The following is a 19,067-nucleotide window of genomic DNA, read 5'->3' on the forward strand; positions in this document are numbered from 1 at the left end:
AGGTTAGTTAGCAAATTAGAAACGTTTGGAATTGATCAGTCCTTGGCAGTATGAATTAGAATAAGGCTAAAAGATAGGAAACAGGACCAGTATAGATGGGCATTTCTCAGATTGGAAACAAGCTGAAAGTGGTGTTCCCCAGGTATTGGTGTTGGACTCTTGTTTTTTCTGATTTATATAAACAATTTGGCAATGGGACCTGAAGGCAATGTCTGTAAATTTGCAGATAAGTTGGGGAGAACAGTGAATTGAGAGAAAGCTTCTGAGTGATTTCAGATGGACATTGACAAGTGTATGCCAAATGGGCATATACCTGGCAGATAAATTTCTATACAGAGAAATATGATGTAATGCAATTTGGTAGAACAAATACAAATAGAAACTATATGGGCTCAAGGGTACAACACAGAGGGAAGTACCGCAGCAATGGCACTTTGGGGTTCATGTGTATGAATCTGTGAAGGTGGCCAGGCAAATTGAAACAATTGTTCAGAAGGCTTATAGGATTCTTGGGTTTATAGAGGCATAGGAGTTTAAAAAGCGAGGAGGTGATGCTACACATCTACAAATCATCCGTCAGACCACACTTGTGTACTGTGTTCAGTTCCGAGCACCTTATTTAAGGAAGGATGTTTAAAGCCCTGGAGAGAATTCAAAGGTGGTTTACTAGAATGATACCAGGTATGAAGGATTTTAGCTACAAAGAAAGATTAAGAAATTGGGCTCATTCTCCTTGGAGCAGAGAAGATTCGGTGACCTTATCGAGGTGTTCAAAATTATAAATTATTTTGACAGGGTAAATGAGGACATTCTGATTCCACTAGTTGGTATGTTAGTAACTAGTGCTGACAATTTCAAGATTGTCAGCAACAGAACTAGGAGTGAGATAACGAGAAACCTTTCTCAGAGAGTTAGAATTTGGAATGTGCTGCCTGAGAGGGCAGTGCAGACAGATTCCATCGGAGGGTTCAAAGGAAAGCTGGATATATATTTGAAAGTGAAGTTAGAGGGTTATGGAGGTATGGCTGGAGAGTGGGACTAGCTGGGTAGCTCTTTCAGGAGTCAGTGCAGACAAGGTACGTCAAATGGCCTCGTTCAGTACTGTAAAGTTCTATATTATTGAGCTCGAGTGTTACTTCAGGGAAGTGCAGACTATTCCATTTCAGATCAGTATTAGGTTTGATAGATGGTGGACAGACTTGAGTCAGAAGCCAAGCTATTCATGCCAGAAACCCTATCCTCTGGCCTGCTCTTGCAGCCACTATGTTGTTATTCAACTACTAGGATGGTTGAGGCCAAGTTCATCTGCCTTTGTCCAGCAATTCCTGTTTTCATTCAGGAACCTTGGTGTTCCTTTCCCCATATTTCCCGTGACTTTTTAATCCTCTCCTCCTCACTTCCTTCACAGCCCTTGTTACTATTAAACTGGATAGCCTCCTGAACATTTCAAAAGCTTTTCAAATTTGTTTCCCTGGTGCTCACTTTCAGCATCTCCTTCCATAACACCACCATATGTTCTCTCAGACCAATTCTGTACCTGAAGTTAACGTAATGCACTGATTCCAAGTACAGTAAAGTTAATCTGAGCACCATCAAATTCAAATTTAAGCCAATTTCTTGACTGATCTTTTCTTCCCCCAACCATGAATATCTATGAAGACACAAGCTGAGGTATTGGGCAAATAGGCCATTATGTTTTAAAGTGTGTAGCAAACTCAATGCAGTGTTCAATGGCACCTTCTATTTCCTCCCACACAACTCACTGTGCAATGAGCGATTGACAAACAGACTTTGGGAGAAATAATCTAGAATTCCTAGTTGCTTCCATATTCCAACCCTATTTAAAACAAAGTAGGAGGGCACTATTAAATCAGTATACTGTAAAATGAAGGTTGCTACATTATTTGTGAATTGGTTAAGATTTAATATTGCAATGTCCTTACTGGTTGGTCAAAATTTTTACCGTGCTCCTTTAGGTACACTTACTGCATATTTACGTAGATTCTGTTGTTGATTTAAAAGACGTTAGGCAGATGTGAAGGGAATAATTAATGTTTCGGAGGGTTTAATTGTTTGAAAAAATTTGTACCAATTAGCTGGAACACCACCGTCCATATGACCCGATGGGCCGAATGGCCTTAATTCCGCTCCTGTGTCTTATGGTCTTATGGCTGGTGCCCCAGCCAAGACCTTCCACATTCATTCCTTTCACCATTGATGCAGTGGCAACAGTGTGTACCATCTACAAAAAGCATTACAGCAATTCACTTTATCTTTCAACAGAAACTTCCAACCTCACAAACTCAGCATTTAATTTGACAAGGGCACCAGATACTTCGGAACACCATCACCTACTACCACACCAAGTCACACACCTTCCTGACTTGGAACAATCACCACTCTTTCACTGTCACCACATAAACTTTGTGGAATATTCTCCTTAACAGCATGGTTGGCACACCTACAACACATGGACTGCTGTGGTTCAAGAAGATAGCTGACCACATCTTCTCAAGGGCAATTAGAAATGTGAGGTTAATGTTGGCATTACAAGTGATGCCCAGATGCCATGAATATTTTCTTTAAACTTGCTGTAACATTAGAACATTGGTTTTTATATAATTGCCATAAGCTGGAACCCAAGCAAATTTTCATTCCAAGCCACTTCAGAGGAATCAAAAACAATCCACTACTATTTCTCTATAATACATCATGAGCCATTCTGGGGTTAATTCAATCAACAGGGGTAAGCATGCAATCTCATCATGTACTCTATTAATAATGTAACACCAGTTCATCTGCAGGTAAAGTCTAAACTGCCAAGAGAAAATCTCCTAAAATGTCATTTTTTAAAAACTTGCAAACCGTTCTGACGGGACAATCACCTACCTCAGCTCAGCTCTGATAAAGAGTCATCTAGACTCAACACATTAGTTTGGTCTCTCTCCATGGATGCTGTCTGACCCATTGTGATCTCCAGCATTTGTTGTTTTAAGTACAGATTCCAGTATCTGCAGTAATTTGCTCCTACAAACTACTATTAGATCTGCTATACAAACACTCAAGGTTTACCAGGTAGAACATAGTCCTTTAAAGGCATTGTCTCATTCACAAGTTTACATAAGTAAAACATCCACGCCAGTAGCCACAATAACTTGCAAATTTATAGCAAATTTAATGCAGGAAAACATTTCAAAGTAGGAACAAAAAAAACCTCGTGAACAAAGGAGGAGACATTAGGACCAAGATGACAAATATATTGGCAAGATGTAAATTTTAGGGAGCAGCTTGAAGAAGTATAAATAGTTGAAGAAGGAATTCCAGATCTGCAGTCTAGATGGCTGAAAGAAAATGCCCAAAAGACCAGGAATGGAGTAATTTGCAATTTTGGAGTGCAGTAGGTCTGCAGCAAGTAACAAAGTTAGGGAAGGAAGAAATCACAAATTTAAGATGAGAATGTTAAATTAAAATGTTGCCAGACTGAGAGCCAATGCATTTCAGTGACTGAAGGTATGATGGGTGAACAGGATTTGATGAGAAATGAACATCAAGAATGCTGTAAAAGCTCAGTATAGTTCTGAAGAAGAGTCATACCATACTCTTGTTTCTTTCTCCACAGATGCTGTCAGCCCTGCTGAGTTTCTCCAGCATTTTTGGTGCTTGTTTCAGATTGCTACTATCTACTGTATTTTGCCTCTATTTGAGAGTTTGATGAGAGTTAGGCAGGCAGTGCAGAATTTTGCATGAGCTCAAAGTAATGGAGGGAGGATGGTGGGAGAACAACCAAAGTGAATTGGAAAAAACAAGTCTAAGCAATAACAAAAACATGGTTGAGGGTTTCAGCTTCAGACAAGCTAGAGGGGAGATAGAAATGGATAATGATTTTGGGAAGTGTAGGGAGTCTGTTTTGGTCGCAGAGGAATACAGGGTCAAAAGCTCAGCTCAAGGTCAAATGAGATGGCGATGGTTATAAACAGTCTGTGACTGTGTCCAACAGCAACCAGGGAGGAGATGGAGTTGGTGGGTAGGGCACAGAATTAGTGATGGGATCAAAGACAATGACTGTGGATCTTTCAGCATTTAACTGGCAGAAATTTCTATTGGATATCAGGCAAGCAGTGTTGACAATACAGGAACAGTGGAGGGATTGAACAAGATGGTGGAGAGATAGAGCTGCATGTGAAATCTGACATGTTTTTGGATAATGTTATTGAGGGGCAGCATTAAAATAAAGAATAGAAAGGGATCATGGTTGCATCCTGCGGAACTTCATTGGGAACAGGCTGAGATTTGAATGACAGCCCATTCTAGTTTATTCCCTGGCTCAACTGGATAGATAAGAACAGAACCAAGCATTGATATTGACAAAGAGGCAATGTGGTAAACCATATCGAAGGTGAAGACAAGTTAGCAAGGATAAAAAGGTTTAGCTCTCCATTAACAGTCACATAAGATGTTATTTGTGATTATAATAAAGGTTAAAATAAGACTTCAGTTCTTTAACAGGGTTTGAAATCTGACCAGATAAATTCAAACAATTCAAAAGGATAGTCATACATATAAGAAGCTGCAACACAGTAAAAAGGTAAAACAGGAAATCGGAAACATTAGTCCATAAAAAAGTTAAAAGCAAGACAAAAAAAAAAGGACTGACAGCTCAAAATGAGTGATTAACAAGTAAAGAATTTGAAGGTTTCAAATAAAGACTTTTGACCTTCATGCTGTTTCATTCTAAGCAGCATTTCATTTTGTCACATTCCAAATTAACTCTATAACAGTTCTCATACTTATCACATTTCCTAATGTGTAATCTATTCATAATGCCTTTAAGAAAAAACAATATTAAGAAGGACTGTCTTCAGGAAAAAGCTCTACTGAATCTCTTTCTGGGTCTAAAAGTCAAACAGTTTGTATTTGATGATGTTGCAAGATGGAACCATCTCCCGTGAGATCTTAGTGATTAGAAATAAAAAAGGGATTTGTAAACACTAATTTGTGAAACTGCCCTAGTAACTTGTGGTTTTGTTGATCCTTGTGTACAACGCAGAAGAGAAAGGAGATGATTTGTCCTTGGCATCAATGAGAAGGAATGTGAGGAGCAACTTTATTACTTGGGACTCTATAACCTCAGAGGCAGTGCAGAAGAGACTTTCTAGAAATATTCAAAGTAAACAACAGGACAGAGAGTGTTAACTTTTGGTAATAGGATTAGGTGTAAGATGTCAGCCCCTCAAATCTGCTTGCAATTCAATAAGATCATTTGCATTTTATTGGTTACTTTTGCTCCATATCCCTCAAAACCCTTAACTTCAAAGTTTAAAATATTTATCTCACAAAAAATATTACTGAAAATAAAACAGTTTATAATGTCATCTGACTAACATTTGTGGAATTTTACTGTGTTCAATTGGCTGTCATGTTTCCTATATTACAATAGCAACTACACTTAAAAAGTTGGATTTAACTGGCTGTGAATATTTTGGGATACCCTGAGGTCATGAAAGGTACAGAAAGTTTTTTTTCCTTTCTTTATTTTACTTAACAATAAGCTATCATTTCAGCCTCGAAAGCTCCAATTGTCTCAGCATCCATAGTCTTCTAGAGAAGAAATTCCAGATTTTTACTACCTTTCATGCAGCTTCTTCCAGTAGAATCCACTTCTGACCTCACCTGAAGAAATAATTTGTTTTCATCTACCCTATTGAATATTTGGAGTAACTTAAATAGACCACCCTTCAATCATCTAAACTAAAGGGAATCTAAACCAAAGTTTAAGTAATGGATCTTCATAATTCAACCCTTTAATCCTCAATATCATTCCATTGGTCAATCTGCAGTGCACCTTTTCCAATGTGAATACAGCCTTCTTGAGTTGCATTGTCCAGAACTGGATTATGTCGGATCAGATCAATAATATCCAACCAAATAATGCACCCCTGAAGCACTCCAGACCCTTTGAGGTAAAGGGCATGGTTCCACAGTGAATCTAACATATCAAAGCAGCAATATAACAGAGGGCACTGGGTTAAAGATTGTTGGAAAAGACTTTCTAGCAGCTGGAATGGAGCTACTTGAAAGGGTGATGAAAGCCAATACAACTGTCGCACTCTGAAGCGGAGTTAGCGTTGGAAAATGAGACTCAAATGGCCTTTGTCATCTGACTTCAAGCAATGATGTTGCGAAGGCAGAACCCCTTTAAGAATGATCCACTGACTTCATCAAAAGGCTTTTAGCTCAACTATTGAACTCAACTAACCCAAAAACAGTGACACGGTAAACAGAACTGGTTGGCATCCAAGAATTTTAAATGCTTACAGCATTCAAGCCCCACCTTTCCTTCTCCCACTGTATTTGGTAAGTATTGAGGAAGGGAAGCCACATAATGCAACATTAGGAGCCAGACTACCAAAACTACCTTTAGCAACACTCCACCTTTTCAAAATCAAAAACAGTTTTAAACATTTAAAATCCACAAGCATGATGTTTGTGATAAAAATGAAATTAACAAATTATTAAAAATATAAACAATCAGGTTCTTACCTTCAGTGAATCGAAGCAGGCAATGACACGACCGTTTTCAACATGGCAACTTCGTGAAGGATGGGCAAACTTGCATTCCGCGTCGGACCGGGAACAAGTCCCTCTCTGGAATTCTCGACACACTTCCAACGTCAGCCATTTTGTGTCACGGATCATTGAAACATTCACAGCCATATTAGGAAACTGAAAGGATATGTGGGTAACGAAATCCCCCTCACTTTATTTTTTTTCTCTGTCCCACCCCCACAACAGTAACAGTTTTAGAAAAAAGTGTATAAAAGTAAGTTAAAATTATAACTTAACAAATAAAGTCGTTCCTTTGGTTAAAAAATATACTTTTTTTCTTCTCAGCACTTAGGTTTTCAGTTAGTCAGATCGTTGTGCAGAAACATGACATCAGTCAAAGAGCCAAATCTTAAATTAAAAATAATTCATCACATAAATGGGTGGGCATTGATTAACGGGTTAGCCCCTTTAGATGTGCGTTGGCAGAAAAATATCACTTTTTGTGCCAAGTGAAGAAGTTATTTGAAGGTAACAGCAGCCTGTCAATGGAATTCCGTGCTCTCCAGTAAATGGTTTTGATTAATTCTCTCGTAGCATATGTTGCTGTCGGTGCTTCGCTTTATAGTTAAGCTTCACTTCTCTTGGGGAGAAGGAGGTGAAGATCTCTGTCTTTCTCCTATTCCCAAGACCGCGCATTAACTGATCGTGAGACGACGGAAGATGAAGATGGAGTGAAGAGAAAAAAAAACAGTGGGGTAAAATACTTGCTGTTAGACGTGAAAAAGACCAGGAGAAAAAAAAAGGCGTTCGGCGAAACGAAAAGGATAGATGATTTGTCGTCTCCAAGAGCTGCTTTAAGCAAAGCCAAAAAGAAAAAAAAAAGCCAGAGACAGAAATCCAAGCAGCAGATTCTTCAGAAAAGGCACTTTTCAGCAACCTGTGGGGAAAGAAAGAAGATGTCAGGGAAAACAGACTAAAAATATACAAGCTCTCCTTCATAACCTTGATTTTCATGACAGTCCTACCAACATGCCATAAAACGTTCAGACACTAACAGTGCAGCATTTTGCAGTCAGCCATTGGAGATTAAAAAAAAGGGCCATTTCCCTTCATAAAGCCGCACATGGTAAGGAGGAGAGCCAATTGGGACCTGCGTTGCACTGAGAGCCTGGGCGGCTGGCCAATGAGAAGGGCTGTCTCATATTGATCCATTCTGGCAGACGTTCATTGCTATGCCCACTGCACAGAAAAATGCCTCAGCCTGATGTGTTTGCCTTTGCTGCACTAGAGATATGTACAGTAGGAGGTTTTAAAAGGAACGCTGCTTCACTGGCTGCATGCTCAGAATCTGTGTTCGCATATTCAGCTGGGTGGCACCAGTCACTTTCAGCCTCCTATTAGATTGCTTATCGTTTTGAAAATGTCAGGTCACAACAAAATAAAACGCCATACCAGCTGCAGCAGTGAGAGAGTCAGCTCAGCATAGCTCCGTAAAATGCCTGTAATGGTTTATGGCTGCGTGCCACATCCGACTGCAGCCAGACACAGTCTTGAGATGCAAGAGAAAAAAATCTAGCAGGGTGTGGTGAGCAAACAATGCAGTCCTCACTGCAAGGGGAGAGGGAGAGAGAGAGAGAGAGAGAGAGAGAGAGAGAGAGAAGCCTCGATTAATCGTCATCCTCGTTCGATTCGTAATAAAGATGTATTATATTCACAGGGTTAATGTCAATTTGTGTTACGAAGTACTCCATGCAGGCAAGTTCACAACATTCAGCAACGATGGCTCAGCCAGGGAGATAAAGGAGCCAATATCGAAGCAACTTAGTTTTAACATAGAAATCTTCAGATATAAGAAAGATTTATTTCAAGTGAAGGAGGCAATACTTTAGAGTATCGATGAGGAAGAAATTCCAATACATAGCCAGTACAGTTAAAGCATGAAAAGAACAGGCCATAGAGGAGAAACACTACATTAGAACGGTTACGTCCCACTGCATAAGGAAAGCAAATAAACAAAAATGGAGCTGCACACACAGAGAGCAGGTAATGAATAATGGAGGCTATCTGCAATATTCTTACCAGTGAGCTCACTACATTATGAAAATCTTCTGTAATGAAAGTGGATAGTGGCTCACTGCATTTGTCGATTGAAATGCCCCATTTTGTAATGAGTTATTCAGACTGTCAACTGATTACCAATTTGTACTGTGTTAGCTATATATCTTGCTGCAGTGAGATTGGAAAACTGAACCTCTGGGTTAGGAATAGTACAGAATGAAACAAACAATCTGGAATCCCTCATCCAGAGTCAGGGCTCATCTCTGCAAAGTGTCACGGACAGATGCAGCTCCTACAAGTGGTAACTCCTCTTGTGTTAGTTGTGTAACCACATGTCACAAGCCAAGTCTAGCACATATTTGTCTCTGACTCAGTCAACTTAGTACTGAGCCACTTTTGATGAAAAGTGAATTCCCCCACTAATATTACACTCTGTGCCCTTGCCACCGTCCTTATTTCTTTCAAGTGATACACACACAGAAGATTGGAACATCTGAGGCAGGACAGTAGCTGGTAATCAGCTATCCTTCCCCACATTTGATTTGATACATTGATAATTCATGTAGTTTGGCGTCGTTAAGAATTCCAAGAGCTCACTTCTACTGGAATATACACTATTTTACCACATAGATGATTCTGTTCTGCTCGAATGATATGACATACCCAGCAAAAGTGATGGAGGAGACCGGGGCATTGGCCAGGGCTTATGCCCGAAATGTCGATTTTCCTGCTCCTCAGATGCTGCCTGACCTGCTGTGCTTTTCCAGCACCATACTCTTGACCATGATCTCCAGCGTCTGCAGTCCTCACTTTTTTTTGGTATGATTTGACAAGTATGACTTTGCTATGCTGTCATTTGACAATTCTCTGGAATTTCAACTGTAGTACAAGATTCCTGATGTTAGATGAGAAAGACTTCAAGTACTGACTGCACAAAGTATTCCATGACCATTTCCACAGCTTAGGCTAGTGCTGGATGAAACCTCATTAGACTTTTGAAAAAGGTTTGGTACAAATTACTTTATTTATTTTCATTTAAATTTGTTTATGGAATGAGGGTCTCCTAGCTAGGGTAGTAATTATTACCCACTCCTAATTATCCTGGAGACTATGGCGGTGATTTACCTTCATGAACTGTAGTCCTTGGAAAGTATGGCTATCCAGTGTTCTTGGAAAAAAGTGTTCCAGGATTGTGACCCAGCAACACTGGAGGAATGGCAATATAGTTCCAAGTCAGGATGGTGTGTGGTGTGGAAATCAGCTTGTAAATGGTGGTGTTCCCTTATATCTGCTGCTTTTGTCCAACTAGGCATACAGGTCACAGGTCTGGAAACTGTCAGAGGAGCCTTAGTGAGTTACTGCAGTGCACCTTGCAGATGATACACACTGGTGCCATAGTGCATCGGTGAAGGCTATAAACGTTGAAGATGGAAGGCTAACAGCTAATCCCTGGATGGTTTCAAATACCTTGTGTATTAGTGGGGCTGCGCTCATCTTGGCAAGCAGAGAGTATTCTGGCACAAGCTGGACTTATGCCTTGCAGATAGTGGATAGGCGTTGGGAAGACAGAAGACGAGTTACTTACTGGACGATTCTTCAACTCTTTACTTGCCTTTACAGTTATATTATTCATGTGGCTACTTCAGTTCAATTTCTGGTCAATGGAATGCCTGGATAGTGATAAAGAGGGATTTAACAACAGGAATGCCACTAAACATCAAAGGTCAATGATAAGTTTCGCTTTTATTGAGATGACAATTGTCTGGCATTTGTGTGGCCCAACCGAGGGAGGGAGGGAGAGAGCGAGAGCGAGAGCGCAAGAGAGAGATATTATATATAATATATATATGGGCAGTCCCTCTCACCTCACTACTGACCACATTTAGAACATAGAACATAGAAGAATACAGCGCAGTACAGGCCCTTGGGCCCTCGATGTTGCGCCGATCCAAGCCCACCTAAACTACACTAACCCACTATCCTCCATATACCTATCCAATGCCCTCTTAAATGCCCATAAAGAGGGAGAGTCCACCACTGTTACTGGCAGGGCATTCCATGAACTAACAACTCGCTGAGTGAAGAACCTACCCCTAACATCAGTCCTATATCTACCCCCCCTTAATTTAAAGCTATGCCCCCTTGTAATACCCGACTCAATACGCGGGAAAAGGTTCATACTGTCGACCCTATCTAACCCCCTAATCATCTTGTACACCTCAATCAAGTCACCCCTAAACCTTCTTTTCTCTAGTGAAAACAGCCCCAAGTGCCTCAGTCTTTCCTCATACGATTTTCCTTCCATACCAGGCAACATCCTGGTAAACCTCCTCTGCACCCGTTCCAATGCCTCCACATCCTTCCTATAGTATGGCGACCAAAACTGCACACAATATTCCAGATAAGGGCATAATGAGATCAGGAACTGATTGGCCAAAGCCAAACTGAACACCACTGAGTAGGCGACTTCTTTGCAACCGCTGCTTGATAGCATAGTCAATGGCCTCTTCCATCACTTTGTGGATTATGATGATAAGAACATTGGATGGTTTTGGCTAGATTGGATTTGCCCAGTTTTTCAATGCATAGGGAGGATGTGCACTATTTTCCACATTGGCGGCTAGATGTCAGTGTTGTTCATGATCTGGAATAGCTTTACTAAGGACACGGTTAATTCTGAAGCACAAATCTTCAAGAATATTGCCAAATGTTGTCAGGGCCCATAGCCTTTGCAGTTTTCCGTGTCTTCAGCTATTTCTTGATATCATGTGGAGTTAATCGAATTGGTTGAAGCCTGGTATCTATGATGCTATCAACCTCAGGAGGAAGCAGAAAATAATCGACTTGGCACTTCTGCTTAAAGAGGAATGCAAATACTTCAGCCTCATCTTTGGCACTAAAAAGCTAAGCTCTCCCATTAAGGATGGAGATATTTGTGGAGCCTGCACCTCCAATTAGTTGTTTAACAGACCATTTTCAACTGGATGTGCAGAACTTCAGAAGTTAGATCTGATCTGTTGATTGTAGAATCATTTAGCCCTGTCAATTGTATGCTACATCAGCTACTTGACATGCAAGGCAATGTGTGACTTCAATAGGTTGACATTTTGATTTAAAGTTGTGCCTGTAGCTGCTCGTGGCAGGTCATCCTGCACGCAGAGGTGATCTTACAGCTTGATGATCATGGTAAAGTGAAATACTATGCCAGGTCATGAAGTATCGAATTGTTGTGGAATATTGTTGTGGCTACTGATGACCCACAGAGCCTCATGGGTGTCTAGTTTTGAAGTTTGTTCGAAGTCTGTCCCATTTAGCACAATGCTGGTGCTACACAACAAGACCAAGGATTCCCTCTATGTGAGAATGGGACTTGAGACTCCAAAATGGACTGTGGTGCTTACCATCAATGGATGGACGTGTCAGTCCTCTCTTGCGACAAATAGAAGAAATCAAGGAAGTGAGGATGAAGTCAAGTATATTTTCACTTGCATGTTCTCTCAACACTTGTGTAAACCTGGTCTGGCAGATATGCCCTTTAGAACTTGGCCAGCTTGACCACTTAAGTTCCCTAAAAGTGCACTCTGTGCATCACCATCCTCAATGAATTGATATTCAACATGAAGGAGTAGTGATTCAGTAGCTGAGGGAGTAGTCATTGGTAATCACCAGGAGGTTTCCTTGCCCATGTTTACCCTAATGTCATAAGAAATCCTAAGGGCCAAGGTGAAAGTTGACGACTCCCAAGCCAACTCCATCCCAACTGTATGTTACTGGGCTGTTCTGCTGGATCGGTCCTGCTGGTGAGACAGGACATACCCAGGGACAGTAATGGTCATGCCTGGGACATTGTAGTACTCACGGAATTGTATTTTACAGAAAATATTGGGCTGTTTTTCTCCCAATTTTGACACAAGGTTCCACATCTTGGTACTTCCCTCCTGAAACATCCTGCTCTTTGACCCTATGACTTACCATAGCTTTGATTGTGTAGAGTTGCTGTTAGTGCATAGTAGACCATCTTTGGGGCTTGTATTGGATTGTCGTAGTGTTTGGTACACGATGTCATTCAATAGTTAATTCCATCAGCAGTATCTCTTTCTCTTGCTTCATCTGTCCTCAAGATATTTCACTACTTCAATTAAACTTGTTAATACATCTTTTTCTTCAACTGACACAGACTACATATTGTGCTGAATCATAAACCAGTGAGCTTTTTTTTATTGTGAGGTCATTTATTGGAGAATTTGGTGAAATTTCAGATGTACTCACCATCATGATCCCACATTATTGGTCTTGACTTCTGATTACGCATCAAAATAATTGTGGTAACTTCTGGGACTACATTTAACAATTTCTATCAAAATGCAGCATGAAGAATGTCTTCCAATACGGGCGGCACGGTGGCTCAGTGGTTAGCACTGCTGCCTCACAGCGCCAGAGACGCGGGTTCAATTCCTGCCTCAGGTGACTGACCGTGTGGAGTTTGCACATTCTCCCTGTGTCTGCGTGGGTTTCCTCCGGGTGCTCCGGTTTCCCCCCACAGTCCAAACGTGTGCAGGTCAGGTGAATTGGCCATTCTAAATTGCCCATAGAGTTAGGTAAATGTAGGGGAATGGGTCTGGGTGGGTTGCGCTTCGGTGGGTCAGTGGGGACTTGTTGGGCCGAAGGGCCTGTTTCCACACTGCAAGTAATCTAATCTAAAAATGTCTAGTTCCACATGGTCACTTCAGTGCCTTTCCAAAAACTTTATGCTTCTTGTATTTCCTCCTCATACAATCCTATTGCCAAACCCATCCAATAATGAGAAGTCCACTCTCAAATGTTCCAATACTCTCAGGACCTTCTTTGCTGCTGTCTCACTTTCCCAACAAATTACTTCCCACCTCCCAATCTCTCCAAATTTTGAGTACTACGCAATCATCAAATCATCAGAGAAAGATTGAAGTGCATTAGCTGCAGGTCTGGCTGTATCATGTCAAAAATGGCCACTTTCTCTCTCCCCAGACAAATTCACCTTGGATAACTGGACAATATCAGTTCATTTCTTCACATTTTCTTGCATTTAAAGAGGTCCCTTTTGCCCTGAAGTCTGCACCAGTCAAAAAAAGACAAGCACCTGACTATTCTAATCCCATTTTCCAGCACTTGGCAGATAGCCTTATATGTCTTCCTTATTACAAGTGCAAATCTAACTGTTATAAATTCTAAATATTCTTGCTGCACTTATCGCTGAGGCACGTTTTCATACACATTGATGAGCTTGGTAGAACCTGATAAGCCATGTCCCTACGAGACAAACTAACATAGAAAATAGGAACAGGAGGCCATTCAGCGCTCCAAGCATGGTTTACAATTCAATGTGACCATAATTCATCATCCAAATCAGTACCCTTTGCCTGCTTTCTCCCTTTGATCCCTTTAGCACTAAAAACTACATCTAACTCCTTAAAAATATTTGATGTTTTGGCCTCAATCACTTTCTGAGGCACAGAATTCCACAGGCTCACCACTTCCTGGTTGAAAGATGTTTCTCCTAACCTCAGTCCTAAATAGATTAATCCATATTCATCAACTGTGACCCTTGGTTCTGGACTTCCCAGTCATTGGGAACTTCCTTTCTGCAGTTCTGCTGTCTAGTCCGAGTAGAATACAATAAGTTTCTATAGGATCCTTCTCATTCTTCACAATTCCAGAGAATATAGTCTAAACCAAACCAGTCTCTCTTCATACATGAGTCCTGCCATTCAACAGTCAATCTGGTAAACCTTCGGTGCACACCCTCCATAGCCAAAACATCTATTCTCTGGAAGGAGGCTGAAACTGCATACTTCAGGTAGGAACCAACACAATTGCGGTAAGACATCCCTATTCCTGTACTCTAATCCTCTTGCTGTGAAAGCTAACATATCATTTACTTTCTTCACTGCCTACTGCACTTGCATGTTCACTTTCAGCAGTAAGGTAGAACAGGATGTCCTTTATACACTACAAAATGGATAACCTCACATTTATTCACATAAAATTTCATCTGCTATGCTGTGCTGTCCATTCATTCAACTTATCCAAATCACACTGAAGTATCACTGCATCCTCCTCACAGCTCATCCTCCCACCCAGGTTTGTGCCATCTGGAAACTTGGAACCAATTTCATGATTCCTGTCAGCACATTCCTCTCAATTCCATGTACTTTAATTTTACATGTCAGTCTCTCATATGGGACCTTAAAAGCCTTCTGAAATTCAAATTAAGTACAGGCACTAGCTCCCCCTCATCAACTCTACTAGTCAAACCTTGAAGAATTCTGGTAAAGTTGTCAAACAATTTCCTTTTGGAAACTATGCTGGCTCTGTCCAACCATGTCTGTTTACAAAGTGATCTGCCAATAAATATTTTATAATGGACTCTAACATTTTCACCCCATTACCAATACCACCCAAATCGGTTGGTAATTCCCTGTGCTCACTCCATGTCATTTATTAAATGAATGCTGTTACATTACCTACCTTGCATCCACATGAACTCTGTACAATCTTGAAAAGATGACCACCAATGCTTCTATCATCTCTAGTGCTATTTTCTTAAATGTAGATAGTCAGGCCCTTAGGATTTAGTAGCCTTTAATCCCATCAATTTCCCCAAAATCATTTCCCTACCAATACTGATTTCCTTAAGTTTCTCCTTCTTAATAGATTTGGTGCTCCCCATCATTTTTGAAACATTATTTGGATTTGTCTTTTATTAATTAGTCTTCAAACTCTTTGTTCTCCAAACTCAGATCTGTAGAAATATTACATGGACGGAGTGAAATCTTCGTGCAAAAAAATGGGCACACACCATTATAGTAATTTTCACCACCAATTGCTGAACAGCATTAACCACATGACTCTTGCTTGACATTAGTGAGAACTGGAAATTTTAGTCAAGACTAGCCTGATGAAGGGCTATGGCCCAAAATGTCAATTTTCCTGCTCCTCTGACGCTGCTTGACCTGCTGTGTTTTTCCAGCTCTACTCTAATCTTGACTCTAATCTCCAGCATCTGCAGTACCCACTGTTGACTGGGAGTTTTAGTTCTAGTTACTGGAAGCATGGTAGAAAAATATACAGCAAATTAAAACCCGGCTGAAAAGTTAAACACCATGATAAAAACATGGGGTCTGGCAGGTCATATCTTGGTGTGCAGACACAATAATGAACTTGCTAACACACAGTGATGGATGTTATATGGGAAGCTGTCAATTAGTGACTACTTTTCTTCATGTAGTGTGGAACATACCATTATAACTCCAGAGTAGTTGCATACTTCCATCACAGCACATTGGCGACATAAACATTTGAAGGAAAACAAAAACAGCTTCAGGTTGATCATCATCAACCAACTCAGTCTTGTAAAGTTAATTGGAATTCGGTATATGTACAAAAGACTCAATGAGTAGACAGGCCAAAACAACTCTGTTTTGTTAGACCTATCTGAAAGCAATCTGATGCCCGAACACTTCAACTGCATGATGATCAATGGCAACTAATTAAAGGACTTCTTAGCATTTCTTTCCACTATAAAATGCACTGCAACTGACATTTCTGCCAAAGTCAGTTTCAATTTCAAATTTTTATCAAATTCATTTGCTTCTTCAAACTCCTCTCAGAATCGAAACCCCTTTCCAACACGAAAAAGTCACTGATTTCCAGGATGCTGTTCAACACTCTCTCTCGAGCTTCGCATTAAATCACAACGATTCTGCTAAATCTGTACTTATCGTCTCTTTGTTGGATCCATGTCAAATACATATGGTTTCTTTGGTCTGCTGTCCAGTTAATTGCTAAATTAAACTTTCGGCAATTGTGATGGCAGAAATAGAAAACCTAAGAAGCTTAACCAAATATGCCAAAACACACAGTGATGAATACAATGCATGAAAAAGAGAGAGAGAGCTTATAGTAAAACTTTTAGGTGAAAATTACATTGAGAAACAGACGAGGACAGTGGAAAATAAATTCACAGATTACTTAGGGATATTTGCCAAACACTGGAATGCAGTCCATTGCAGTGGTGAAAGATGAATGCACAGTATTTTCCTTAGATTTTAAAACTGGCAGAGTTGACTGTGCATTTCAGCATTATCTGTGCCTGCAGAACAGCTATTGACCAGCACTGGCCTTACTGCTAAACATCTGAAGACTGACAGCATAGCATGTGAACATGTTTATTTTTAAAAACAAAAACTGGTATTGGAGTTGAAATGCAGCATTCACATGATTTTTGTTTTTTTTCAGATCACATTATGTTGTTGGACAATTCTGGGACATAATGTAAAGAAAAGTTAGAAAATGTCAGGAGTGCTAAGACCTTTGCAAAATAAAAGCCAATGTTTTTGAGGATCTTATATATGACATTGATGCAATTGTTCCTGTAGATATACCCATTGCTCCTTTTCATCTTTGGGAAGTAAAATTTAAACTACAGAACAGATAGAATCGAAATCAGTATTTTGCTTTTAGTAAATTTGCCTGCTAATGTTTAAAGAATTAACCATTAAAAAATATCTTTTTAAAAAAAAATCAATATTTACATCCCTATGTGACAACTCAATGACATCAATGCCATTGAATGTCAAGGGGAAATGGTTAGATGACCTCTCATTGGTGATGGTTATTGCCTGACACTTGGCATGGCACAAATATTTCCAACCATTTATGAGCTGAAGCCTGAACGTGGTTCAAGTCCAGCTTGATATGGACAAGGGTTGCATCAGGTTCTGAGGAGTTGTGAATGGTATTGAACACTGCAAGCATTGGGCAGCTCAAACCTTCCAACCCGGGCAACATCCTTGTAAATATTTTCTTTAACCCTTTCAAGTTTCACAAAATTCTTAAAGCAGGGAGACCAGAATTGCAGTACTCCAGTAGTGGCCTAACCAAAGTCCTGCACAGACGTAACATGACCTCCCAACTCCTATAGTCAATGCTTTGACCAATAAAGGAAAGCATATCAAACGCCTTCTTTACTATCCTATCGACCTGCAACTCTACTTTCAAGGAACTATGAACCTGCACTCCAAGGTCTCTTTGTTCAGCACCACTCCCCAGGACCTTACCATTAAGTGTATAAATTCTGCTCTGACTCGCTTTTCCAAAAAAAATGCAACATCTCACATTTATTTAAATTAAACTCCATTGGTCACTCCTCAGCCCATCAGATCAAGATCCCGTTGTATTCGGAGGTAACTTTCTTCGCTGTCCACTACATCTTCAATTTTGATGTCATCAACAAACTTACTAAACATACCTCCTATGTTCACATCCAAATGATTTATGTAAATGAAAAAAGCAGTGGATCCTGCACCAACCATTGTGGCACTCCACTGGTCACATGCCTCCAATCTGTAAAGCTATCCTCCATCACCACCCTCTGAACCAGTTCTGTATCCAAGTAGCTAGTTCTCTCAATATTCTTTGTGATCTAACCAGTTTACCATGAAGAACCTTGTCAAATGCCTCACTGAAGCTCATATATATCATGTCCACTGCTTGGCCTTCATCAATTGGCAGTTATTTCTTCAAATAAAACAACAGATACAGTCACAAAAATGGGTTAACTCCATGAAAGGTAAGAGAGGTAGGCAGCGAGTGCAGGGGTCTTCTGTTGCTATACCCATTTCAAACAAGTATGCGGATTTGGAAAATGTAGGGGGTGATGGATTCTCAGGGGAATGTAGCACAAACAGCCAAGTTTCTGGTATTGAGACTGGCTCTAATGCAACAAGGGGTATGTTGGGTTCCAAGAGATCAATTGTGTTAGGAGATTCTTTCGACCGAGATACAGACAAACGTTTCTGTAGCCAGCATCAAATAAATCAGAATGGTGTGTTGCTTCCCTGGTGCTAGGATCAAAGATGTCTGAGAGAGGGGGCAGAATGTTCTCAAGGGGGAAGAGGGGCCAACAAGAGGTCATTGTCTACATTGCCCACAATGTAGGAAGGGAAAAGGTTGAAATTCTGAAGGGGGATTACAGGAAGTTAGGCAGGTATTTAAAAAAGTTGCTCTTTTGGTCCCTTTTAAATCTTGCCCCTCTCTCCCTCAACCTATGCCCTCTACTTGTGAACTCCCCCACCCCAGGGAAAAGACCTTGTCTGTTTATCCTATCCCTGTGGAGAAAGTGAGGTCTGCAGATGCTGGAGATCAGAGCTGGAAATGTGTTGCTGGAAAAGCGCAGCAGGTCAGGCAGCATCCAGGGAACAGGAGAATCGACGTTTCGGGCATAAGCCTGAAGAAGGGCTAATGCCCGAAACGTCGATTCTCCTGTTCCCTAGATGCTGCCTGACCTGCTGCGCTTTTCCAGCAACACATTTCCATATCCTATCCCTGTCCCTCATGATTTTATAAATCTCTATTAGGTCACCCTCTAGCCTCCCATGCTCCAGGGAAAACATCCCCAGCCTATTCAGCCTCTCCCTATAGCTCAA

General features: G+C 40.6%; 1 protein-coding gene across 10 annotated transcripts in view; it reads right to left on the reverse strand.

The window, feature by feature from the left end:
* Positions 1 to 19,067, reverse strand: part of LOC122557063 (muscleblind-like protein 3) — a 280,435-nt gene that overhangs the window by 124,964 nt on the left and 136,404 nt on the right. For all 10 annotated transcript variants that reach the window (XR_006313739.2, XR_006313738.2, XM_087992260.1 and 7 more), the window contains exon 2: positions 6,541 to 7,483. Coding sequence is in view for 8 of the 10 variants with exons in the window: in XM_087992260.1 (XP_087848386.1) it covers positions 6,541 to 6,714 (174 nt within the window). In the remaining 2 variants the exon portion in view is untranslated. The remainder of the gene's footprint in view (positions 1 to 6,540; positions 7,484 to 19,067) is intronic.

The sequence above is a fragment of the Chiloscyllium plagiosum genome, unplaced genomic scaffold, assembly GCF_037043375.1.
Source record: "Chiloscyllium plagiosum isolate Xiang-an unplaced genomic scaffold, Cpla_swu_hap1 HiC_scaffold_11, whole genome shotgun sequence".
Classification (NCBI taxonomy): Eukaryota; Metazoa; Chordata; class Chondrichthyes; order Orectolobiformes; family Hemiscylliidae; genus Chiloscyllium; species Chiloscyllium plagiosum.